The sequence below is a fragment of the Penicillium argentinense genome (genome assembly GCF_028826775.1).
Source record: "Penicillium argentinense strain IBT 30761 chromosome Unknown utg000009l_segment0_segment0, whole genome shotgun sequence".
In the NCBI taxonomy this organism is placed as follows: domain Eukaryota; kingdom Fungi; phylum Ascomycota; class Eurotiomycetes; order Eurotiales; family Aspergillaceae; genus Penicillium; species Penicillium argentinense.
Genome location: NW_026622668.1, coordinates 1,463,592 through 1,488,374, shown reverse-complemented (window position 1 = coordinate 1,488,374; position 24,783 = coordinate 1,463,592). Strand labels below are relative to the sequence as shown.

At 47.1% G+C, this 24,783-nt stretch overlaps 7 protein-coding genes across 7 annotated transcripts; 1 reads left to right on the top strand and 6 right to left on the bottom strand.

Moving 5' to 3' along the window:
* Window positions 1-708: 708 nt before the first annotated feature.
* N7532_008166 (uncharacterized protein) lies at window positions 709-1,358 on the bottom strand (the record flags this gene model as incomplete). Its single annotated transcript, XM_056620658.1, has 3 exons — window positions 709-836; window positions 872-1,226; window positions 1,278-1,358. 3 exons carry the CDS (start codon window positions 1,356-1,358, stop codon window positions 709-711), a joined length of 564 nt encoding a protein of 187 aa, XP_056471464.1.
* A 1,101-nt stretch (window positions 1,359-2,459) lies between these two features.
* N7532_008165 (La RNA-binding domain-containing protein) lies at window positions 2,460-5,453 on the bottom strand (the record flags this gene model as incomplete). Its single annotated transcript, XM_056620657.1, has 1 exon — window positions 2,460-5,453. The coding sequence occupies one exon, from the start codon at window positions 5,451-5,453 to the stop codon at window positions 2,460-2,462; it is 2,994 nt and encodes a 997-aa protein (XP_056471463.1).
* A 684-nt stretch (window positions 5,454-6,137) lies between these two features.
* N7532_008164 (uncharacterized protein) lies at window positions 6,138-7,912 on the top strand (the record flags this gene model as incomplete). Its single annotated transcript, XM_056620656.1, has 2 exons — window positions 6,138-6,530; window positions 6,599-7,912. 2 exons carry the CDS (start codon window positions 6,138-6,140, stop codon window positions 7,910-7,912), a joined length of 1,707 nt encoding a protein of 568 aa, XP_056471462.1.
* Window positions 7,913-8,600: 688 nt separating this feature from the next.
* On the bottom strand, window positions 8,601-9,023 carry N7532_008163 (uncharacterized protein; the record flags this gene model as incomplete). The annotated part of the gene is made up of 2 exons (XM_056620655.1): window positions 8,601-8,838; window positions 8,887-9,023. The coding sequence occupies 2 exons, from the start codon at window positions 9,021-9,023 to the stop codon at window positions 8,601-8,603; spliced, it is 375 nt and encodes a 124-aa protein (XP_056471461.1).
* Window positions 9,024-14,490: 5,467 nt separating this feature from the next.
* N7532_008162 (Dabb family protein) lies at window positions 14,491-14,996 on the bottom strand (the record flags this gene model as incomplete). The annotated part of the gene is made up of 3 exons (XM_056620654.1): window positions 14,491-14,652; window positions 14,757-14,867; window positions 14,931-14,996. 3 exons carry the CDS (start codon window positions 14,994-14,996, stop codon window positions 14,491-14,493), a joined length of 339 nt encoding a protein of 112 aa, XP_056471460.1.
* Window positions 14,997-18,302: 3,306 nt separating this feature from the next.
* On the bottom strand, window positions 18,303-21,394 carry N7532_008161 (Tetratricopeptide-like helical; the record flags this gene model as incomplete). The annotated part of the gene is made up of 4 exons (XM_056620653.1): window positions 18,303-19,197; window positions 19,262-19,603; window positions 19,667-20,955; window positions 21,008-21,394. The coding sequence occupies 4 exons, from the start codon at window positions 21,392-21,394 to the stop codon at window positions 18,303-18,305; spliced, it is 2,913 nt and encodes a 970-aa protein (XP_056471459.1).
* A 1,213-nt stretch (window positions 21,395-22,607) lies between these two features.
* Window positions 22,608-24,690, bottom strand: N7532_008160 (Zn(II)2Cys6 transcription factor domain-containing protein; the record flags this gene model as incomplete). Its single annotated transcript, XM_056620652.1, has 4 exons — window positions 22,608-23,263; window positions 23,313-23,593; window positions 23,643-24,335; window positions 24,395-24,690. Coding segments are annotated over 4 exons (1,926 nt in total), but the record flags the coding sequence as incomplete, so codon positions are not given.
* Between the last annotated feature and the right edge of the window lie 93 nt (window positions 24,691-24,783).

Below are 24,783 nucleotides of genomic sequence, written 5' to 3'. Positions count from 1 at the left end.
ATGCTACTTCAGCAAAACCTTATTTCCCTAGGTGTTATCTAATAGGAACTTTGCTGTGTCATGAATTGCCACTATCTCATTCGGAATTTGTGAGCGAAACGAAACAAAAGTACGAGAATGCAGCACCTGCATCCGGGCGGGTACGAAAAAAAAAAAAGATGACCAGACCCGGGCTCGATCCGAGGACCTTGTCGGTGTTAACGACACGTGATAACCAACTACACCATCCGGCCAATTCTTGTGTTGTGGAGGTTGAAAATTTTGCCATATAGCAGTGGGGGGACCCAAGGTGGGGCAAATATTCTGCGCCAAGTCATATCACGTGGTATACGCGACGGGTACCACTAGACCTCGCTGTTGAAATATCCCGGTTACTGAGATAATCATGGGGGCAGGGATCACGTGCGTACATGTATACCTGTCTACTAGCCTACTTGTAGGGGTGCACACGAATAATCACTTTACGAATATTCGTACGAATACCGTAAAATTTTACGAATACGAATAAGCATCGTCGCTTATATAATTGTTGAGTATCACGGTGGCTGAACCTTATGGCAGGGATTGGGAACAGATATATAAGAGGCATCTGGCCCCTGTAATAGATCACTCCTCAAGTCAATCAATAAGATTCAATCAGACAATCACATATCTCAACAGATGGGTTGGGTTGGGTTGGGTCATGGGTTTTTTGGGTTCTGCCGAAGTCTAGATATGAGGGCTGGCAAAGGCGTCATCCTCAAAAGCATACGTGAGTATATCTTGAAGGACACAAAGACCCAGACTGTCATTCCGTTCGGTATACGTGAAGATGAGGCCAAAGCACATTAGAGGCTCTGCGTCAAAGATCGTCAGTTCTTCTTTGACTCACGGTCTTCTTTATTTCGTCTTCTTTTTATGAGCCTTTGCTTGACTCTCATGAGGAGCTCACGCCGATTTGGATCTTGGGGGTGTTTCACCATGAAAAGAGCCACATCTTTCCATTTCAAGACGTCGCCTGCATTTTCATGCGCGTTGGACTCAATCAGGGTTCCAGGACGAGCTGTGGTGGAGCACATCATTTTTCGCAAGGTATTTAGTTGAAGGAGCATGCGAAAGGTGGGAAAGGTCAAATCACACACGGCTAGAAGGTGCCATGTGGTGAATAAGAGATCATCAATGTTGATAGTAGGTTGCTCTTTTGCGCCTTTATCGAAGTTCCATTCATTGCTTAGGGTGGATGTGAGCTTTGGAAGTTAGCTGGGAAGGCTTTTGTGCCGCAAATTGCTGAGACTTACGTGGGTCACCTTCCGTGATAAGTCCAAAGGCAGTGGGCGGTCGGTCTCTTCACGAATCCACATCCTCCAATAACGGGACATGGTGAGGAAGCCTGACTGGTACACTAAGGTGTGGTTTTCATGATACCAACGGAAAAAGCCCTGAGGATCTTGAGGGAAGTCTGGTTGTTTCCTAGGAAAGGTAACGGCTAACGGGGCACAGAGGTACCTTTATGCACTATTTCAACTATAGATCTAGTTTTACAGAATATAGGCTTATCTTTAGCAGTGCCAAGTACATACGACCATAGGGTGTGGAGAACAGGGCTTCACCTGTTTTTCGTCATTCGTTGGGTCATTTGCTCTTGCCGCTCTACTCTGCAGCCCCTTCAGGCTCCTTCACCTGCCTGAACACCCTGAAGGCCCTCTAATCTTCACCCGAACACCCTGAACACCCCTGAAGCACTGACGTTGCCACTCGGCTAAACTTTCCCTCCCTCCCAGTCTCATCTTTCCTCTTTGGGTGGCTTGAACTAATCCTGATCGCAGCTGACCACGGAAAATAGATTCACCGTAGCAACTACAACCGCCTGGTCTGGTCTTGGTTATCTCTTCTCAAAGGACGCAGTGAAGATTCTAACTAAAGAAGAGGCGCAGAAACGAATAGCTCGCTCCAATGCAAATAACCACGATTGAAGCCCTCTAGCTGACTTTTTTATTCTCCAGGACGGGCCAGTCGCGATTTGTTTGTGGTCACCCACCCATCCTACCAACAGGCCAACCGCCGGCGTGTGGCCAGGGTAAGCAGGAAGAGAGGGGGTGGGGGGAGAATGGTTCGTCTCCTGTCCGCGCAAGTCGCGCATATATCTCTCAGCTAGTCTACCACTGAATATCACTGGATTAAATTCATCCTCTTGAAACGCCGCACTCGGTATCTGAGCACAGCCATCGGATGGACTAATTTGTCGTTCCTGTCACCCTTCGTGGAAAACTTTTTCCGGTTCCCTAGTTACAGTGAATACGTAAAAGATCTAACCCTGGCTCGATAATTCTATCTTATTGCTGATAGGACTATCAGTCAATTACCTATGATAATAGGGACGTCCTCCTGGAAAGCAAGTACTCATCATGCTCATCACCTCGCCTTTTTTTCGCCTTCTGCTTGGACTCTCTTCCACCCCTCCAAATTCTCCAAAATCGGGCTCACCCGTCTTCTCGCTGGATATTTGACCCCCACCGAGATACAGCCATGCCTGATACTGATACTGTCGGGAGGGCTCTTTGTCGGGTCTTCAGGAAGGAACCTGATTCGATACCTTCTAACAGATGCCGCACAGCTTGAGCTTCATCAGGAACCCCGACCCTCCCAGTTTTTCCGTTTTCACGGGCATTTACTGAAAAATAATTTCCATCTTCACTGAACAAGTAGCTCTTGACATCTCTGGCGTAGGCGTTTCCTTGCTCACACAGTGTATCGTCAGAGTTTTCAAGGGCCTGAGTGCACAGGGAACAGTGGGTGGCGTGTTGCTCAAACTTATCAAGGACAAATTGTTCGTCTGTCTCCAGTGGGTGCACCGCGATCGTGGACTCGATTATAACAGGGCTCGCAGTTCGTGGTCTTTCACTGGATGTCCTTGAGATTGCTGCTTGCGACGATGGCGGGATTATACCGGCGAGCTCCAGCCTGCGAATCCTCGACTTGAGATCTTGAATTTCGGATTCTACATCATAATAGACTTCAGACAAGTCGGTGGAAGACGCGGTGGTTGATAATGTTAACTCTGTGCCATCCGCGCGCGCCTTTTCTGCCTCGTCGCGAATTCGTTCTGCTGCCTTGGAGGTCTGCCCCGAGATCTGTGGCTTCGCCAAGTCCTCAATAATTTTCTCAGGCTCAATTTCTGCCCCAGGCGACTTGGGAGCTGTAAAAGGTCTTGCCGGATTGGTTTTGAACCTCGACGGGGAGTCGGACATCCGGGGCATGATACCCAGCGATATATTCACAAATGGCTCATGGTGATCTTTCTCCATGGCTGCAGCCTTCCCTTGACCCTCTTCCTGTTGATGAATATCTTCGCGCTTCGATTTGTCGTAGGGGTACCTGAAACCGTAGGTGGACTGGGAGCTTCGTCGATGGGCTCGTACTGACCGCCGATCATCCCGATCCCGTCGCAAATCTTCCAATTCTCGCGGGCTTGTACTGTCTGACGTACTAGAATACCTCGAACTAGCCGTAGCACTAGAGTACCTGGAACTACCAGTCACACTAGAGTATCTCGAGCTACCCGAGGTAGTAGAGTAACTGGAACTTCCTGGAGGAGAGTTGTAACGACCATCCAGTTCCCGAATGCTTGCAGTGTCTGCAGGTCTAAAGTAGAAAGGCAGGGGTTTTGGCAGGTTGAACTGAACGCCACCCGCATTGCGGCTTCGAACATTAATCGACTTGCCCTGTAGCGCTTCCTCTGTGAAACTTATTTCCATCCCATTCACCACGAGAGTCTTATTCATTCTTTCGTCAGCATCAGAACGATTTTCACTGTCCACATCACTATCATTACTCTCGGCGTCGCCAGCTGCCTTCGGGATGAGTGCCTCAGCCGACAGAGGCAGCGAAGCGGCAGTTGTAATGCTCCCAGCCCCAGCAAGTTGATACTCTTCGACCACTCGTATAGGATCCTCTGAAATATCATGGCTGTCATGGTCGTAGTTGTACCGCACTGAATGTCCGGGGTGGCGTCGACGGGAATTTGCGACTGTGACCTGGGCACGTCGCCCGCTGTCATAATCGACTGTGGACCATTTGCTCTCACAGAGACCCTGACTCCGTTCGGGCACACTTTCTCCAGACATTCGACTATGGTCGTAATCAGGAAGGGCGTCAATTAAGTCCGATATGTCAAATTGCCCTGTTGCTCGAGACATATTGCGTTGCGAGGGAACCACTTGCCTCGCCTGGGTGGGGGCAGTACCTTCGTGCTGGGCAGAGGGCTCTCGAAGGTCGTAGGGGAGAATCCATTGAGCCCAGTTGTCTCTTGGACGCAGGCGATCCACGCCATCTTCACTGGTTTGATATTCGACGGATCGAAGTTCGCGGGAGACACGACGAATAAGCTCAGACTCAATGGTCAGGGACTTGATACTCCTCAAGCTGGCGATGACGCTCAAAGAGACAAAGCCTTGAGAATCCATGTGGCGACGAAGAGGCATGTCCCGACACAGGTTATCCACCGAAAAGTAATACTCGAGCTGCATAGAGAGCTTGCTTGTGATCGAAAAGGGGGTCGCATACTGCTTAAAACGCTCTCGAGGCGGCGGTGGGACAACAGTTTTGCCATCATGCACCAAACAGCCAAGGCCGCTGTGGGTCTTGTCGTAGGAGATTATTGGGTCAGGCTGTTGCCTCTGATCTGTGCTTTCCAAACTGGAGTCTTCTTGAATAGTATTTAGATGCCGTGTTTCTGGACTGGGTTCATCTCTTGCAGCATTAGCCTTATCGGGTTGGGGTACGTCGTCATTCTCTCCATCCTCGGACCACGACAAAGGTGCCGATTCTTCCAAGTCCCGATCTGAAATAGCCTGTGCTGCCTCTGGATATTTGTTTGCTCCATGCTGCATGTCGTATGGATCAAAGAATGTGATTTCCGATGTCTTGCTGCCAAGTAGACGATCGCACTGGGCCGGTCGTTGAATTAAAATCGACATTTGGAAAAGGTTATCAATAGTATCACGAAAAGCACGATATATGGACTGAAGTTCCGTCTCATCTTCATCTGTACCGTCTGAAAAGTCATCTTCGAAGTCATCTTTGCATTCAGAGCCTTGCAAAACTTCTGTCAGATCCTCCGCCGTTCTCTGCAGTCGCTCGAGCAGTCGTTCGAGCAGTCGTAACGTTTGATCTTTGATATGTAATGCATCTCGCAATTGAACATCCAGAGAGCCTTTTCCGGATTTATGTACCCCGATGTTCGCGGCCCATACTCTCAAACGTCCCAGTTCGTCTTGCCACAGCGCTGGATACACCTCCGGCTGTTCTTGAAGATATTGATCGGTAAAGAGACGAGTGAGCTGCTCGAGGCACTGGATAGCTACCACTGAGACTGAGATGGCATTGTATAAATGTGGTGACGGGTCGATGGTTAGGTTCTGCGGGTCTTCATCATTGGCGTGCGAACCCTGTCCCTCTGAGTTCAGTTGACCCATCCTGGATACTCCCATCCTGGGTCAAAATTATTCCGTTCGTTCTTGTCCACGATATGATAGAGCAAACCCTTTCCATTTCACTCGCCAATTATCTGAAGACTGTATCTTAATTAGTTGGAGACTACATACATACCACTCCTCCGTGAAGCCTGCAGTTCGCGGATCAAGGAATCACCATGGCATGTCCGTTGGTTGTAGGTACTCACTGCTGCTGTAAGATCCAAATGGCTCTCATTCAGAAATCTTTGGAAGTAACTTGTTACTGATTGGCAATAACGGAATGCCACGTGTCTTTTGCCAGCCCAGGGTGTGTTTCAAGGCGCTTCCGAAGAGAGGCTATCGAGCAGTGCTTTCAGCTTCCGGAACCGATGCCGCAAAGAGTATATGGAGGGAGCAGTGGTAAGTGAGTGTTGTGCTGAAAGGAAAGATGCGTCGATAACAAAGAGATCCAATGCACCGGTCGCGAGAGCGACAGTAGATCTTCGAGTCGTCTCAAACGCGAATTTTCTTTCGCGTGACGAGCTGCAGTGAGACGTTTCCCGAAGCGCCGAGGAGGGGGCGGGGGGCGGGGTTGCGGCTGAACGATGCCAAGTGCGAAACCCTCCCGACCAATTTCTCCATGCTGGCTCTCACTCGCTTTCCTGCAGCAGGTCGACCTCTATCTACCAGGTCCATTTTTTCAGAATGGAGACCGCCGGGGTTGCTCTCGCCGTCCTCCCGCTTCTCCTTAACCAAATGGATAACTATGTCCAAGGAATCGAGACTTTCAAACTCTTGAGATCGAAACGCTATCGCCGGGAGCTCGAGTGGTATCGAACAAACCTGAAGACACAGGAGACTATCCTAAAAAACATTCTCTTGGGTTTGGTGAATGGTGTGGTCGAATACGAAGATGAGGTCGATGACATGATCAACAACCCGCTTGGCTACCTGTTGAGAAGTGAATGTCTGCGATCAAGCCTCCGACAGAAGCTAGGCATCTCATTTGATCCTTTTATTCAGATGATGACTGAGTTTTCAAACCTGCTCAATGATTTATATCGAAAGCTCGGCTGGAAAACCGGGTCTTCTGTGGTGGTGAGTTTCGACCGCGACCGAGCAGTGCTTGGTTTTATGGCAGACCTAATTGTGTTTCTCTTTCACAGGATACCCGAAGGGACAAGTCTCTTCTCAAAGCTGAGCTAAGAAAGTTTAAGGACATCTTTTCCAAGAGCATCTACGAGGGCATAATGACCCGGATCGAAACCGCCAACAGTCTGCTTAAAACCCTGGCAGAACAGGCCGACCACAGAACCATTATACAGAAGATGCGAATCACGAAGCGCCCATTGATACGCCAGAAAAAGGTTCGAAAGTCTGCACGCAGCCTACACAGCGCGATCATATCTGGCAAATGTTGGAAATGTTCATGCAGGGACCGACATGCCGTGCATTTCATGCTGAAGTATCCAGAGCTCAGCAGAAATGAGGAGGAGAGCGAAGCTTCACCAGATTGCCGATTTCGAATGATATTTGCATACACGGGTACCATAGATAACCCTCGACTACGGGACCCTGGTCTTGAAATCGAAACCGAATCGGAGATATCTCAGTCTGAGTATAATCTCAACAACTGTCCTCCGCACTGCATCACAGGTAAAAGAGCAATTCCCAAGGAAGCTGGATTTACAATTCAAGGGGGATTGCAAAAAAACTCAGTGGCTTCTCAGGCGAATAAAGTGCCTTCTATTCTGGATTTATGTGTGTCGCTCTCAACGATCGGCGCCAGCGGACAACCAAACCAATTATTCGGATGCTTCTCAGATGAAAGTCATCGGCACAATATGTACTATATACGGGATATTGCTGCAAGTCTGGAAATGAAATCGCTTTCTGAGTTGATTGCGGATTCAGGCAATTTTTTCAAAGTGCCAACAGATGGTCATTTTCTCACTCAGAAGCAGCGTCTTCGACTGGCAGTGAACCTCGCCTGCAGCGTTCTCCAGTTTCACGGAAGCTGGCTTAAGACTCACTGGCGTGCCAAAGATATCATATTCATTACAGCCGCCGACATTGAGAATCCATTCGTTCGATGGATTGTTGGGGATGAGGATAATATGTGGGGCCTGCATGAAGGCAAAGGCAAAGGTAGAGCGTCATCACCCCTGATTCAAAGCGACATCCTGTTCCCCCTTGGTCTGGTTCTTGTGGAGCTTTCCTTATGTCAAACACTCGAGGCGCTGCGTACAGCAGAAGATGAGGATCGGATGGAAGCATGCGCGGATCTTAAGACGGCAGCTCGTTACGTTGACCTGGTAGCACAACAAAGTGGAACAGAGTACAAGAGGGTTGTGAAGACATGTTTGTTCTGGCCCGGGACCGAAGAGTTTGATTTGGATAACGAAGAAGTACAAGATGATATGTTTCGCCTGATCATTTCACCTCTGATTGAGAATCTGAAAATATTCGAAGGGGGATAAAAGGCTGTGGGGACTGTTTAAACTATCACAAAAGGCGAAAGTCATGTTCTTTAAGGGATTTCTCTAGTCTGTCACTTTGCATCAAAACCAGAAGATGCTAGTATATCCAATATCTTCCTAGCCATCAGAATATCAAGTTGGGTTTAATTAGGCTATGCACTAGATTGAGACAATGAAAAAGAGCAGTTACGAGAGAAGAAACACAAACCCCGTTAGGTAGGCAGCAAAAAAAAAAAAAAAAAAAGGGTCGCCAATTAGGAAAACTTAGTCGCATGATGACGACGGCGAGCGGCAAAAGAAAAGATGTTATTTGGGGGAATAGTCCCACCTATCATGTATCTCACACAGATAGGCTTATGCACGTCTTTTTATCTTTGCCCATTGAAAAAGAACACCAGGGTCTTAGCACCAAATCGCATCTATCTCATCCAATTTATTTCAGTTTGTTGAGTGATTCATGATGGTGGCTGGGATAGACTGCTGGTCAGAGTGACCTTCCCCCAAGCTCTGTTCCTGGTAATTTGTTCTATCGGGAGGCAACCGTCAGCTCCGCCAATGGACTAGCTGATTATTCTGGAGTAGAAGCACGCCAAGGATACGCGTTACCCTCGCGAACGGTGCCAGTTATGGAAGGGAATCTGGGGCAAGGATCGCCTGGTGGTCCCCTAGTTGTATAGCACTATGGCTTTCATACCTCTCTGATCATCGTAGATGTCTCTTTGAGGAATTTGTGTCCGCGATAAAAAGCCATGCCTGCCTCGAAATTTCCACGAAATCCGTCGACAGTTGGGACAGTCGGCTTTGCCGTGATACGACCTTTCATTCCACGTGCCGCAAACTCCATAAACGCCTTGAAGGTTTGAATATCGGGCGGATCCACCGCCTTCGGGTGTAGTGAGAGGAATCTGACGGAAGCAATAAGAGGCCTGGAAAAGTGGCTGCTTGAAGATGAAGTACTGTTGAGAGGCACTCACTTGTCATAGATGCAAAGTGCACGCCGGTAGTCCTCTTTTGTTCTCGGGAGAACGGCGCGTAATATCTCTGAGTTGTCATGGTTATCGAAATCCACGACGAATGTGAAGTTAGCGGTTTGGTCCTTGCTATTCGTCATTGTGAGGGTGAATAACCATTGATCGTTCGGCCAGAAGGACAAGGTGTGAGGGGACGCTGGTGGGAGACCGCTGCTGCACGCTCCCAGCGAGTGCTTATAATTCCTCCACCGTCGCTCCCCATGTCAGCCGTTCGCGAAATCTTTCCCTGTGCCAAAATGTGCAAAAGCGCCTTTTGCCAAAATGCCCTTCACCCTGGTCGGTTTTCGGGTGAAGAATATTCAGGTGGATGAACTGCCGCCTGAAGCCGCCTGAAGGCCACCTGGGTAAAGCGGCGGGTCGCCCAGCACCGAACGATGGGCGCTAGGTGAACACGGCCATACTTTTGGCTGTTGTATGTTTTTACTTCTTGCTCAACTATTGATTGGTTGGGCCTAGTTCTTTATTATAGATTTATTTTTATAACGCTGGCGACCTCTTGTCCTTGCTATATTCTCTGCCGTCTGATTTTTCATATCGCCTCTCTTTCTCCTAGATATTGGGCTCCAAGCTTCACTATTTCTACTTCCGTTATGCCATCGTTTCAGGGTCACAGCGCGCAATGCGCGCGTCTTCCAGTTTTTCTAATCTTACATTCTGGGTGTGAACGGTGCGTGGACTAGCTGAATACGGCCTAGAAAGTCTCACCATAGCCTTGGCGTTAGGGTTTGAGATAGTTTCCCTGTGTAAATCATGGAAGCCAATTTCGAATCTGAGCGTATGCGAGGGTGATAATGAGAAATCCGTGAAGCTAATGGCACGTGGATTTTGATATTCATTTTAATGAAAATCTGAAGTGGCCATATCGAGCATCATGCTTGGGAAATAAGGCATACTATGTACCATGGAAGCGCACGGTAAGATTCCAAGGCGATTACTGGCCACTCCAGGTCCTTGTTACATCTCGAGAATGTCACCGTTGTAAATTGGCCGGATGGTGTAGTTGGTCATCACGTATCCGGGCGCAACGGTGAATTACGCGATGCGGTTTAGCGTGCCCTATGAGGATTAGCGTCACTTGGCGGCCTCACGTCACGGTGCGTGGTGCTATAAAGTCCCCTCCATCGCCGCTTCAACTTTACACGGTTTTTTCACCCTCCTGCTCTTTCTTTTTCCCGGTTCCCCATGCACGACCGGCTGGCGAGGCATTTCTGCCATTAGTCCGGATCACCGAGCTCCGGTCCCCCCTTTGTTGCCGGCGCGAACCGTCCAGTCCGTTGCTGTCCTTTGAGCGATCGAGCTCAGATCTGCGGCGCTGTCCCTCGCCGTGATGGGAAACCTGGATGAGTAATTGTTCTTATTATGCACTTGGTATTAATTCAGGGTTCACCTACGTCCCGCCTCGCCTTGCCTTCGACACCAGCGTGCTTACCAAAACCAAAAAAAAAAAAAAAAAAAAAAAAAAAAAACAACCAGGAACCATTTTGGGATCAAGGTGATTGTGTGCGAAAATACAGGGGGGCAAATGAATTACATCAGTCTGCCCACTCTCGTCGACACGGTCCTAATTACCAAAAATGCACTTCATCTGAGGATAACCGTGCACATCTTGGACAAGAGTGAAGTGAATTTGACTGAACGCATCCTTCGGACCGGTGTTGTGTGGAAGAACTACTTGGGCTCTGTTATTGAATGGTAGATCTATTTCCGTTTTCCGGACACGAGAGACCTGTCAAAAAGAGGAACCTGGAAGAGCTTTTCAATTTCATTCTGTGGTGTGTATTGTGGGACAGAACGATATGAGGTAACTACATTGGTGTTTTCGTTAAGAAGAATTCATATACATTACTTGAGACCATTTTCTGCGAAAAGAAATCGAGAATAATCAAAATATTTGTGCTTATTCCCCAGATCCCACACCAGCCCGTATTCAGATCAGCCAATGTGTGGACATAGTAAAAAGTCATGAGACATTTTGAAACCATAAAACAGCACATTGGCTTTCTCGATCAACTGAAATCTCGAATGAAGTGCTTCCCAGACTGCATGATCTGTCGGTTGTCTGAGGAACCGATTCAAATCTTCCGATCGTTTTCCAGATGCGTCAAAATGCCAAGTGATTAAGGCCAATTTGAGAAGGGTGATGTGGCTGAGTGACCCCACGAGCGTCTTGGCGCATGCACACAGCATCGCCTCTTCTATGCGGATATGATCCTGGTCACGGCTCTTTTGTAGAGATTGGCAGGCTTTTAACACCAGGCTGGCATCATCGCTGAATTTATTGTCACTGGGTATTTCCAAGTACGTAGCAACAATTCGCGACTCCAGTATCGATGTCATGGCCGTTACCGCGGCGCTTTTAAGGAAAGGAATTGGGAGAGACTGATGATTTTAGCAAATAAGCACTGGTGACGAGGTTGAAATCTAACCATTCTGGAAGGCCTCTTATCCTTGGACAAGAAGATATTTCTTGAGTTTGAGCTTTGGGTGTAGTGTTATCGAATGAATTTTAAAAGAACCATCTATTTCTCTCTTTACCTGGTTCTATACCTCTTCATATATATTATTGAGCTTTCGGGGATGACCTGTTTCTCGCAAATCCAGCTACTTTCGCGGCTACCACGGTGGCTAGTCAGTCTGACGTCCTTCACTCGTGCAGATGAATTCTGGGATGATCAGGAGGTGCCATCTGACATGCAAGTGGATGATGAAACTCTCAACCCCGAAATTATCAGTCCCCCCTTTCGTCCTCGTACGGTCAACATGGGATTATCTTCCCGCGATCTCACATTGGATGATAGGCATGGTAAGCTTTCTTTGAATCATGAAAAAAAATCATATCTGACCAAATTTTCGGCATTCTATAGATGGAAGGCCACGTGCAGCCATTATCCAACCTGAAAATGCCCCGGATGATGAGACTCTTATCCTTCCTCCGATACCTGCGTACCTTCGCAGAATCAAATGCAGAGGCGAAGTCCTCGATCTGGAGGAAAACAGGATTACTTCCAATGGTGTCCAATATTTCTTCTAATATTTTCAGTATGTTGTTGGAAAAGCAAAGAGGATACGGACAATGGATCTCCCGATACGTTTTTTCTCCCCACTTAAAAAAGGTTGTAAACTAAAGCTCATTTTTCTAGTCTGGATGTTTAGGTGTCACCATATTGACCTCGGTAAAGAGGTTCAAAAGGATTTGGGACGTGACATGAAATCTTAACACGGTCGAGAGTCAAGGTCTCCTTTTCTCCGTTCAGTATTATGACAGATTTTACTGAATTCTTCGATGTGGATCATGGTTTCATGGAAGGCCAATTTCAGTACGCAACCTGTTGAAGTTGCAGATGAAAGTCTGTCAAGCAAAGTATATGGTACTTTGGAAGTCGGTAGGGCAAAAGGGGAAGTTGGATAAGGAGAAAATGCTTCGTATCCTTTGGGCGACGGCTTCCGATGTGAGCTCTAATGACTGAGATAGCGTTTTTGTCTTGAATAACAAGTAGAGAGTATTAATCCGTATATGTGATTTGATTGCTGATTTGAATCGTATTACCTAGGAGTTTCGTCCCTCACATGTAGACCTTTTTAGAATCTACATTATTGAGTTGTGGGGATTGCATGCAGCCTTGTGACCTAAGGCATCCACTACTGCAGCTTGCTACGATGCTCAATTATGTCTCATATTCATCCTAGCACCCTGCGTATCACATTATCTATCAGGCGATTATGTTGTTGGCTCTTTGTTTGCATCTCGACTCAGCTGCTTTGGCAGCTTCCATCGCGCATGTCAGGGTGCCCGAGCCGCACAGATACTCGAATATATAGGGGCTACCATCCGCCAGAACAGAATGGAAGTGAATAGTACCCGACACATACCCAAGCATCAGTTTCCACACACGGCACTATCAGTGAGTAAGGAAATCGTGTTGACTGCAGTGCCTTCTCATGATCCGAGCCTAAATGCTGCTTCATCTGTTGGTAGGATGATGTTTTGCGATTATTTTGAGTCCGGTTTCAAGCTCCTTCCCAATAACATTCGCGAAGAATTACTTAAGAGTTGGACCGAGATTGTTCGTCCTTTGATCTGCTCCAATGGCGATTTGCAGCACTGGCCATCATCTGCTACCAGAAACACAGGTCTGAAACTCTTTTTCCCTGATCATAGTATTCAAATCTAATAAAAAATAGACAGTTCAAAGCTGGTGTACATCTTGTGCTCTCCTGTGGTCGACAGAACTATCCTTGGAAAACTTTACATTGCTTTGGAAAGGATTCCAGCGATCCAAGAGTCCAAAGTGAGCCAGGTGGTTATTTTGGGCATATTACTTGTTCGGAAAGACGAAATCGCTGGCAAACGATCTTTTGCCTATCGTACCGCTACCCCAGGAAAAAACTCCTCTAATCCTCATCCAGCTGAAGCGAACTCATTGAACGAAAACTTCGAAAATAAAAAAACATCAGATCTACCTCCACCTTATCAGGTTATCAGCCACAGCGATCGAATTCAAGGCGAATCCACCTATTACACTTGGTCACCCAAGGACACCAAACCCGGCGATACAATTATCAGCTGCAGAGCATTCAATCCAGGTATTGGCGTATGGTATGTCAACGCCGTGAATGAACCACTTTATGGCCGAAGGCTCGACTTGCAGCATGAATTCCTGATTGAATGGCAAGAATTCACCCTTGGAGGTCAACCAAAGTAACTCAAGCCTCTGGGAGGAGTGTTGATTGGAAGTTAATTCATTCTCAGTGATTCTTTGCACAGAGCTTGTGTCGTACTTAGCAATGGCTTTCTCCTTCCCAGAAGAGATGACTTCTATCACCATCTGCTCCAAGACCCCATGGTTGTCGAGAAAGTCCGAAAAGCGCAGTTATTGGTGAATTATATCTAGCAGGCACATTCAGGTGAGTTCCAAAGCTGTGGAGTTTCTGTACGGGACTGACTAGGGCCATCTAAGTCACACCTATACGTCGTCAAATTTTGCATACTACCTGTAAGCCCTGTTTGCCAATTCCAGATCACGCACATGGAGAAGATCCTGCTAACTCAAGAAAGTGGATTCTCGATTCGACAGGGGTATGTTTTGGGTATAGCAAACAGCCCCTTGTTCGAAGGAGAAGCAGACTGGGAGGCTTTACCTGTTATGATACAGACCATCCATCACATCTGAGCGTGTGAAGAAACGATACATGCTTAAGATACTCAAACATATGCGCTGTATTCCAAACCATGACTTCATCATTTAAAAATGCCGAATAAGAAAAGTCGCATCTTTATTACCATCATACATCGATCGTAATTTCTGCCAGAAGCTTCGCTCCTTCACTGGTAGACACATTGGGCCTGAAGATACGCTACCACCGCCAGTCTCGGTTATCTTTATGGTGCGCATATCTAGCCACATGATATTGTACAGCACATGACATATCTGGATCTATTCAATTCATCTGAAAACTCATCCCTTTATCTTAATTGATCTTGTTGTTGGGCAAGGCAAACTAAGTGAGAGCCCTAGCGGCACTTTGAGCGCTGCCAAGGATATTGACCTAGTTTTCGAATATTCCATCCGTAAAATCAATAACTTGAGCCTTTTCAAGAAGACCACCGACACTCTGAATGAATTCTTGGTGTACAGGGTCATTGCGGACATAATATTCTCGATCCGCGGCACTGGAGAATTCCACGACAAAGGCGTGCGAAATTGCGTTCTATATTCCGAGCAAATAACAGATTAGCAAACAGCTCATCATAGATATCCAATAGCCAATACTTCCTAAATACCAGCTCGGATGAAGAATATAAACCGACGCACCTGAATTCCTTCAATTGAGTTATCTATCCCACCGGACGACGACTTGATATATGGCTTCTGGGACAATGGATGAAGACAATCGTCCTTGAGGGCAAGCATGCGGGAGCAAACCTATGAATACTTGTTAGTACTGCTGATATATCTTTGAAGAATTGTGTTCATAAAATAACTTACATCGTTGATTACTTCAGCAGTGACACTTGATTTGAACTGGAAGAGAACGACATGAGTAATCGACATGTTGGGCGACCGATGCTCAGCCAATATGGAAAGAACCGATAAAACGCCGACCAAAGATACAGTAAAGAGTATAATCTTAAGCAGCGGAGATAGTAAGGTTCGCATTTTCGAGAGGTAGAAGAAATCTGATGAATACAGGCACGTGAAGCGGGGTAAACAGATGTCATCACGTGATTGTTCTAGACGGTTCTTAGTTAGTGAAACCGGATTATTGGTCATCAGATGAGGTCCATGGCGGACTGCAAGCAATCGTCGTCCATACCTACAGTACCCGTTATTGCTTTCCATGTCGAAGACAAAGAAGCGCCCTTTCCAACCCTAATCACATGTAACGCTAACCCACGCTAACCCAGATATGATCATTCCTGTATTTAAAATGTGTTTGCAAATTGTATGGCGACGAAGTTGACAAATAACACAAAATTGCATTACAGCGCAAATAGTGTAATCAAGATTTCCATGGCTTTGGGCATTTGGTTCATACAACACCCCCCTCCGCCGTCCACGAGTAAAAGGACCAAATCTCAACACCCCTACCATGATTCATAGCCGGAACAAATGATATAAGAAAACCCAAAACGAAGACATCCCGGGGTCGCTGTATTTTGCGTTGGCGAACCATTGCTCCCATTACTTAGTTGGCATTAAACCACAGAGGCAGATGCGAGGCCGCAGTACATACTTGAATCTTAACCAGTGCCTTCCGGACGAACCATATGAAGCGTTTCCTAGGCTATTCACCGAATCACACCATATTGCGCCAACAAATCCTCCATTTGCCGGTCCTCTCTGACAGCTGACCAAATTGATGTAAGGCCAGTCGAAGGAATTTTGATTTTTGGTTGAAAAGACAGAAGTAGTATAACAACTTCTGTATGCCTCTTCGCAACAGCTTCATAATGGCGACAAATTATTTTCTTTCCAGACGTCGGGGTTGGCATCATATTCGAGAAGAACTCTGACAGCTTCCGTATGTCCTTCCGTATGTCCTTCTACTGCGGCTCGAAAGAGGGCAGTCAATAACACAGAGACCAAAAATTTTATTTATAGCCTAAAAAGGCCAATATGCGTGTCGTCATAAACATCTTGTTGAAGATAGGGCTCGGCTTTCCAGAAAGGCACGAGGGTTTACCTCAATGACGACAAATTTAGCTCTGTAATAACTGTATTCCCTGCAATATTACTTGGATCAAACTTAAAAGAATGCTGACCCCGCCGATTATAGACACAAGCCAGAACGTCCAATACTGTAAAGTATCCCGCCGATCACGAATGAGACCGCTGAATGATTTTGGTTTCGCATCCTTGAGCTCTTTCGCAATGAGTTCGATCCTATCATACAGCACGGGGAAATCTCGAGCCGAAAAATAGACTGATCGATCTACAAGCGTTAAACTCGAAGAGTAGTCAAGTCGGCTCTTGGCACATAGTTGAGAGAGCAAAGTATCGAGTTGGCAGCCTTGCACTTGTGCGGGGCTAATCGTCCGACGGAAAAACTTCCTTGATGACGCTGACTGTCCAAATAGAAGACGGTAAGACAGAAGAACCTCCAGGAGATATTGCGAAATGTCATCACTATTGGCGCGGGGGTCTGCACAGGGTCCTTCAATGCTGGCAAATGAATAGATAATCCCGTGATTGCGAAGCATTTCAAGGCAAAAAGACGGATACCTGAAAAGTGATAGAGTCCTGCTTGATTTGTCATAATCGAGATGCAAGCACAATGAATCCACCCACTGTATGTGAACATGAAGCAACACATGCAGAAGGTATGCATTGGTTTCACTAGGGTATAACGGATGCCAAGTAGACGCCATTTTCTGTGTTTCACTTGCAAATTGTACACTTCTCGAAGATCGAGCAGGAAGAAGATTGCCAAATGCTTTTAGCAAAATAGACAAAGGGCGGTCAGATAAGTCGGCTGCTACCCTGTACGTATCAAACACAAGTCCCGATTGTGGTTGACGGGAGTCCTCGTGAATGGCAAGTTCTTGAACTGAACAAACATTGAAAGCAGCTTGATACAGCATAGATTGCCATCCAAGTATGGCGAAGATAAGAAGTCTTTGAGCTCCCATCAAATCTTTCTGACGATCGAAGAACTCAGCATCTTGTAGGTGTTTCAAAATTTCGTCGATAGAGGCTCCGTCGCTTTTGCGCACATAATCCCCGACCTCCTCATACAGTGGTGTCAAACTCTGCTTGGTCTGAAGTTTTTCGCCACCAACATTCAGCTCCCTCAGACAATATGGAAGGTTCTCAAGCTGCTGAGAAAGCCATTCATTGTACCAGCTCATATCGACTGAAAGGTATGGAGAGCTTCCAATAGATGCTGTAGGTTGAGTTCCCTGAATTCTATCCTTATAATTTGGCGTAATATTTGCAGTTTCTGACAAACTATAAATGCCAGGTCTTGTGCGAGAGATTTGGATGCCTGGAAGTGTGGATTAGATGGTGTAATTTTGATGGTTTGTATCGTGGCATTGAGATACTGACGGTCTTGCGAACGGAACAACTTCAATCGGACAAAAATAGGAGTGTACTGGGAATTTGCCCTTTGTTTCTTTGGTGGTGCCATAATGTGAAGGTGTCAAATCTCCGAAAAGTTTAAATCTTTGTAGGACATTTTGAAGAGATAAAAAGATATTAATACAAAGGGTACTAATACCCTTTTGTGATTTTCTGCCCCCATTGCAGATCGTTTCAGGTTGTTGCGTGGGGTACGGGCGCGTAGGTACGACCAATTGAGCTGAGCTTTGACCCATGTGGGCTCGTGAGTAACAATGGGCTAGGGCCAGGGCGCATAGGCATTTGAAACCTAGTCGTTTGGGAGACATCGATGTGACTAATGCCATAGCCTATCCAATTATATCCCTACGGAGCGTGTGCATCAGCATCCCATCGGCGCTTTCACAAGGCCGCTGACTGGCTGTGCTACACTAGCGTGACAAGTGTGCAGGCGGGCGCTACTGCCCCGCTTGCTAACCTTGGAAATAGACATGTCTCCTGACTCTCCTATGAACCCGGTCGCCCAAACCGGATAAAGTCCCAGTAGATACGTATTTTTGGCAATCCCTGCAACACTGTGGACTTGATTTAATTCACAAGCTCTTGCACGCTGTGAAATTGGGCCATGACACAATCACTGGTGATGATTAGGTATTGCTACCTGAGCTAGGAAAGCAAAGCGATTATATTGATTTCATCGACGGACAAAAATACATGTTGAGCCAGTCCTCCTTGTTTCGTGTAAGCATTGGCATTCGTTCTCTCGGTGCGTCAAACGTAAGAATATTATCTCGTTAACTACCAAAGCATCCATCCAACAAGGTTCATGAACGACTCATCCGTGTCCTCGCCAAAGGCTTCTTTTCCACAAATTCTATCTCGCCGACTCTTAGCCTCTATTTTGAGCTGTTCAGCTTTATGTTTTTCTCCTAGTTTATCCTCGACCATGGCCAGGAACCATAGTGCACGGGCTAGGTGGCCCTGCATCTCGACAACATCTTCACTAGCTTCTACCACTGCTCGTAACAGCTTTGCGGCTAAAATCGTCTCATCATCGGCCTCTAACATCCGAGCCACCAAGAACATGGAGTCAGCCACTCGAGGGCCTTTGTCTCCGAAAATACCCCTTCGGATAGAAATCGTCCTTGAAGCAAGTTGCTGAGCCTCTTCTTTAAACCCCAGTGTGTATTTGATCCTGGCCAGAAGTACGATATCCCCACTATGCTTCGGGTACTTCGAATGTATAACTTGTTCTTCAGTCAGACCCTGCAATTGCCAGCAACATTTAAGCGATTCTAGTGCTTCTTGGGGCTGTCCAGCACGGAGATGTGTCATGGCATAGATTGCTTTTGTCCTGCCCATATTCAGCGGGTTGTGCGCATGATGTATGTCGGTCGCTTTTGAAAGGTATTCAAAGGCCTCGGAAACCATTCCCAGCTCAGTATAGCTGCAGGCGATCGAATCATATATATCCGCGATTGGAGGAGAGCCTGGTTCTTCGAACTTTTCCCTTGCGCTCAATGCTTTTCGATACGCAGATAACGCTGTTTTTGGGATTGCCATATCTAGAGCCACGTGGCCTAAAAGCCGGCATGCTTGCGCATAGTTCCGAGTATGAGGGTCAATTTTGAGCTCAAGGCCGTACTCGAAGAAGTCCTGCGCAGCTGTTGGCTGCTCCTTTTCCCAAAGGTATCTTTGAAAAATGTGTCAAAAATGCTTCTTTTATAAGGAAATTCGGTTTTAGATAATATACTCACGTTCCTGCGCGGAAAATAAGTTCTGCGAAGAGCTCTGGATTGCTGACCGTGAGGCGATGCCTTTCAGCTAGCTTCATAAGCCAGCTTATATGTGGGAGAACCGCGCTACAAGTTTCCCATGATTCCCAACCATGACCTTGTTGATGAGACCTCTGATTCCAGGTGTTTGGAAAGCTGGAGGACAGAGCTTGAATCACATGATCAAGATACATTGAAATATTCGCCGCAGACAATCGTGAGAACACGGTGAGCTGGACGAGACGGTGCACGGAAATTGCTTTGGACGAAGAGATTCGATTGATGAGCGAAGCTCTCGTAAGGCCAATCACGGCATCTCCAAAACTGGTACATTTTCAGCAAAGAAATGCTTCTAGTGTTGGGGGAAAAGGGGGGGGGTTTCCATACTCGAAATCGTCCATCAAGAACAGCAACTCAGGCTGGGTGATGTCGGCTTTTTCGTTCGATAGTATCCATTCTGGTATATTGTCCGGATCAAAGAAGGCGAGGATATCCAGTAAAGCCCTTGATTCAATCGAGAGCTTTTGAATCGACATGCTCCAAACTGTACTCAAGGTGTGTTCGTATTGCATGGGTGCCGTAGATCTCGTGAATATCTTCTCGGCTGACTTTTTGTACACTGGCAGGAATTCCAGAAACGAATAGCCGCGGTCGTTTATGAATTCACTGATTTGAGCCATTGCTAGGGGGAAGCCACCAAGTAGCTCACATAGCTTTCTTGATGCTGCAGCATCGTCTTCATCTAAAGGTTGCCGACCAGTCAATGAAGAAAGCACTTCTGAGCCTGTTTCAGCGGTGAAACATCCGAGATCGATCACTTCAGTAGTTCGCTTGAGTGCAAGTGTCTTAGACCGGCAAGTGATAATGACAGACCCCTTAGTGCTAGCTGGCCAAATCTGTTCGAGCATATCATGGTCCTCAACGTTGTCAAAAATCAGAAGGAAGGTCTTTTCTGATACGTTCAACCAATCCCTCACTTTCTGGATTGACTGATAGTCATCTTCCATGCCTTCTGGTTTCGATATACCAAGCTTGAATGCAAACTTGGCTAAGGCTTGTGTGAACTTTATTTGTGTTTCCGCCGGTATCCATAGCACCGCATCATAGAGTTTCAGGGAGGTGTTTGCATATTGCAGTGCAAGCTGCGTCTTTCCAACACCTCCTATTCCATATACTGCGATGACTTTCAAATTCTCGGCATTCACTTCGGGTTGAAGAGCTTTTTCCAAGGCCTCTTTCTCATTTGATCTTCCAAAGAACCTGAGGTTAAGGCCGTACGGTACCATGTGACACGGGAGATTCAATTGTCTCGATTGGGATGATTTCAGCTCCTCCATTGCCTGAATCGTGTCAGCCGCATGGGCCTCTCTTGTGAGGCGCATCATATCAGCTATTTCATCGACTGTTCTGGAGTACCGGCGAATATTCGAAATCACCTTAGGAAAATCTTTGCTAAACTGTAGCCATGCGTTCCGACTAGGAGAGATATTGGGGTTGTTTCTGAAGAATGCGATCGAGTGTGCACAAAATACGATGATCTCAGTATAAGCGGCCAGAAGAGCATCTTCTAGTTCTGCTGTGGGTGGGAGTTCCTGTTCATATTTGCGAAATCTCGGAAGTGCACGACCTAATTCTTCGAGCATATCGAGGACTTGAGGGAGAACTGGCCGCGCAAACTAAATCCATTAGTAAGACATGGCAAGATTTTGAAGAAGTGATTTTTACTACCTTCATGATTAGGCTTATAGAGCCCCATATTATAGCAGCAACCTGGCCGTTCAAGCCTAAAGCTAGCGTAAGAACAGCGGCGAAATCATTCAAGTTAAACAGTATCGGCTCGAGCCGTCGCAGCAATCTTTTCCATGTCCCCTCCGCATGAGAATCGGAAGGTGCAACATCGTGAATTTGCTTAAGAAGGTCGTCCGGGCTATGAATGCCCCAGACATCTTGATCAATTGCAGGGGCCCTGACCCCGCCTTTCCTAAGCTCGTCGTAGTATCTGTCAATGGCTGCCTGCCATATTGGACTGGTATTGCTTCCGCTGGGTACCTTGTACGAGGTGCAAGTGCCCAAGGTAAGTTGCGACAACAGATGAATTTGATTATCTGCACTCATGTTTCAGCATCCAGGGATCGTTCAATGGTGATGCCTCGGGGTTTGAAAGTGCGGGGGTGGCATTATTGCGGTTGTGAACTGTCGTTGGGCCTGAACTTGAGCTAGCTGTTCTGGGCAAGATGGGGCTGTTAGCGTCTTCTCTTCGCGTGATTCGCTCTCACAAACTCAGCGAGAAAATGGGGTGCCTTGAACGTGGTTGAACCTACGACTCAGCTAGCCACTGCCTGCGAAGGAGAGCATTCAAAGTAACTGACTAACTAGAGAAGAGAGGGATGGAGGGAGGGAGAAGGCGAAGTGAGAAGGGACAGGGTCCGAACCAGTCCACACTAGTTCATCACCTGACTTCAAACAGAATTGTCGCAAACCAGGGTGTAGTGGATATGTGCTTCAACCAATGGAGTCGCAAGAAAGAGTCTGAATTGCTGTGTAGCCCCTATCCGGCAATTTATGGGGGCAAGCTGACTAATACAAAACAATCGGCAATTTAGATAATCCACCTCCGAGCTATGGATTCCAACAGCTAACTACTGACGAGGCGGATGGGCTGTCACATGATCTGAGATATTTTGGGTCGTCAACAGGTTTGTTTTCCTCTACTCAAAGCCAAACAGGCACAGCTTGTCGCACCTTTACTGTGATATCAATTCCTTGGAACTGTGGATCCTATTTGAATACCTATTTCGGTCGCCTATTCAAATTTTCTACCAGATCTAGTCACATAACGCAACTAATCGCCGAGTCACATCTGTACAACAAGTCCAGGGCCAAAAACATTGATTTATAACGAGAGCATGGGAATCAGTGAGGTCGACGCTGATATTTAGTCAGACTGGTGGATTCAATCTCTCATGCTACAGTGTCTTCAGAACCATTCGCGATTTCCATATCGGAAACTCTGTCCGCCGGTTCCGTATCGGAGCATCCGTTCCACCCGTCGGGGCCGAATAATTTTACACACTGCAACCTTGGAATACTCTCTCTATACAGTTAGGTATCGTTGCCTAAACAGTCTTGAATGAATAGCCACAATTATGTAACCATCCCATCTGACTTTTGCTCAATATCTCACATGATGTCTATCAACGACTCACAAGGTTAATTGTTATAGTCCATCATCGAATAGCGTGTTTAGGAAATCTCAATCAACTATCACGAAGCCATGGCACATTGTATCAGCTGTCTTATAACATAGCTCGAAGAGAATACCAGCTTGCTAGCTAAAACCAGTAAAATCACTCAACAGAGACTCCCACTGGGTGTCATCGACAGGGAACATATCGCCCAGGTCGCCAGAGATAGACGGCCAGGCTTGGGGTGTCATAGCAACCTCGTTGCCATTGACTGCCATCATGGACATATCCTGTCTTGCGTTTTGACGCGGTGCAGTTCCAACAATAGCCCTAATTTGATATGGATAAGAATGTGCTAGCAGCCGCATTTTAGAGCAAAGACTCCCCACAATGTCCGTCTCCTTTTCTGCAGCAGACATTCCCTCAAATTTCGTCTCCAGCGAGTTGGCAAGCTCTGTGACAATATTAGAATAATCTGCTGCATCAATAACGGCCTGCACTTGGACTTCCATGGCCGAGTCCGCTTGGCCAGTAATGAGATTGAGAAGGGTCAATACTGCGGTGGGAATGTAGCCCACTGCGGCACATAGATGAGCACTTGTAGGTATTGTAATCTGGGCAATCTCCGACACTGATAGATGTCTGATCATGTGAATAAGCTCCTTGCTTCGCTGGATCATACCCATCAGCATGGTTGTCCGGGCTGCGTCGGCACGATGTCCCATCCATAGTTCCTCCCGAAGAGATAATTCCTCGAGTCGTACTTCCGCATATTTGATTTCAGTGCGTATTGCATTCTCTGTAACAGCCGGTCAGTCTCCATCGACCATCTTGGGTCCATGACACACCTGTTGACGACGGGAAATCTGAGATATCACTTTCTACGCATGCCCTCACGCTATCAAATTGTCGCTGCAGAGTTCCGCGTGCAATCTTGACGAGCGACTGTCCACCACTTGCTTGTATCGAAGCGTAAACTTCATCGATAGTTGCCAAGAAAGACTGCAGGTGGATAAACGGCGCAATCCATCGATCTGATAGATGTTCGGTAGTTGCTATACCCTTAAGACACTCATCGGTCCGGCCATCATGCTTCATTGTGATCGGTCGGCCAAGTGTGCCACAAAGACTAACACATAGTTAGTCAAAGTCGCGCCAATCAGGGAAGACAATCTCACCCAGCCGACAGCCAATATGTACCGAGCAGTGCCCGCTGTTCGTCCGAATTTAGACGAGTCTTTTTGTGCAAGCTCAAATCATATAAAATGGAACCACAAAGCTGAATCAGCAACAAAAGTCGCGGGTGATATCTCTCCCCAGGATATGAGTACCATGCGCTGTGAACCAAAAGACCACGGAGCAACTCAAGTTTCCTCTCGGATCGTGCCACAATCCTCAGCGTAACGTGCTTCATAATTTCCTCGGCGACAACTTTGCGCAGAGGATGCGCACTGCCCATGGTCGCGGCCACGATGCACAAAAAGAGAAAAGGTTCCCGGTTCCTGAGGCGAGCAGCTGTCTCGCCGTGTGTAAGCAATACAAACGGAAACTTGGGCACGAACTCAAGCTGGAAGGTCTTGATCAATAGCTCAGCCTCGGCTTCGCTCAAAAGCCCTTGATCTACGATGGACGGCTGGCCCTCCAGGACAGAGGTGGTCGGCGGGTCGGGCCCGTGAGATGGGTCTTGAGCAGCATCTAGTAACGCGACAATATCTGTGGAAGCCGGGTCGGGATCACGGGATGAGGACGATTCGTTGGTGGGCAGATTAGATGCCTTAGAAGTACCGGGCGACGACTGTCCATTCTGTCGGGTCAAAGCAGTCAGCTGCGACGTTAGCTGGTCGACCTTCTTCTCTAGCATCTCCATACGGCTGCATCTATAATCAATACCACAATTTCCATGTGTGTTAGGAAGCTTGGGAAGTATTACCTCGGTGCAGCCTTGTGCTTCCGCTTCGTCTGTGGAAGGTCAAGATATGTACATGACTTGCCCAAACGAGCGCACCGCTGGCACAGGCTGACAGCATGCGGTGTGCATTTCGCTTTGGCAGCTGTACAAGCCACGCATGCCCTCCTCTTGATTGGAGATACTGTGGCATCCATGATACAGCGCAAAGAGCGGGGGAAACGGAGCGTCCGATCGGCGGTTGTGAATGACCGTTTGCTGAGCAGTTTGACCGGGAGAACCGGATCACCCGGTCGGCGCGGTTTGTAATCCCGCCCAAGATCTATATAAGGAAAAAAAATAGAACGATTATCACAAGGGCATCGGCAGCAGCAATTCAGTCCATCTATCACTGAAACAATCTTCTTACTTTT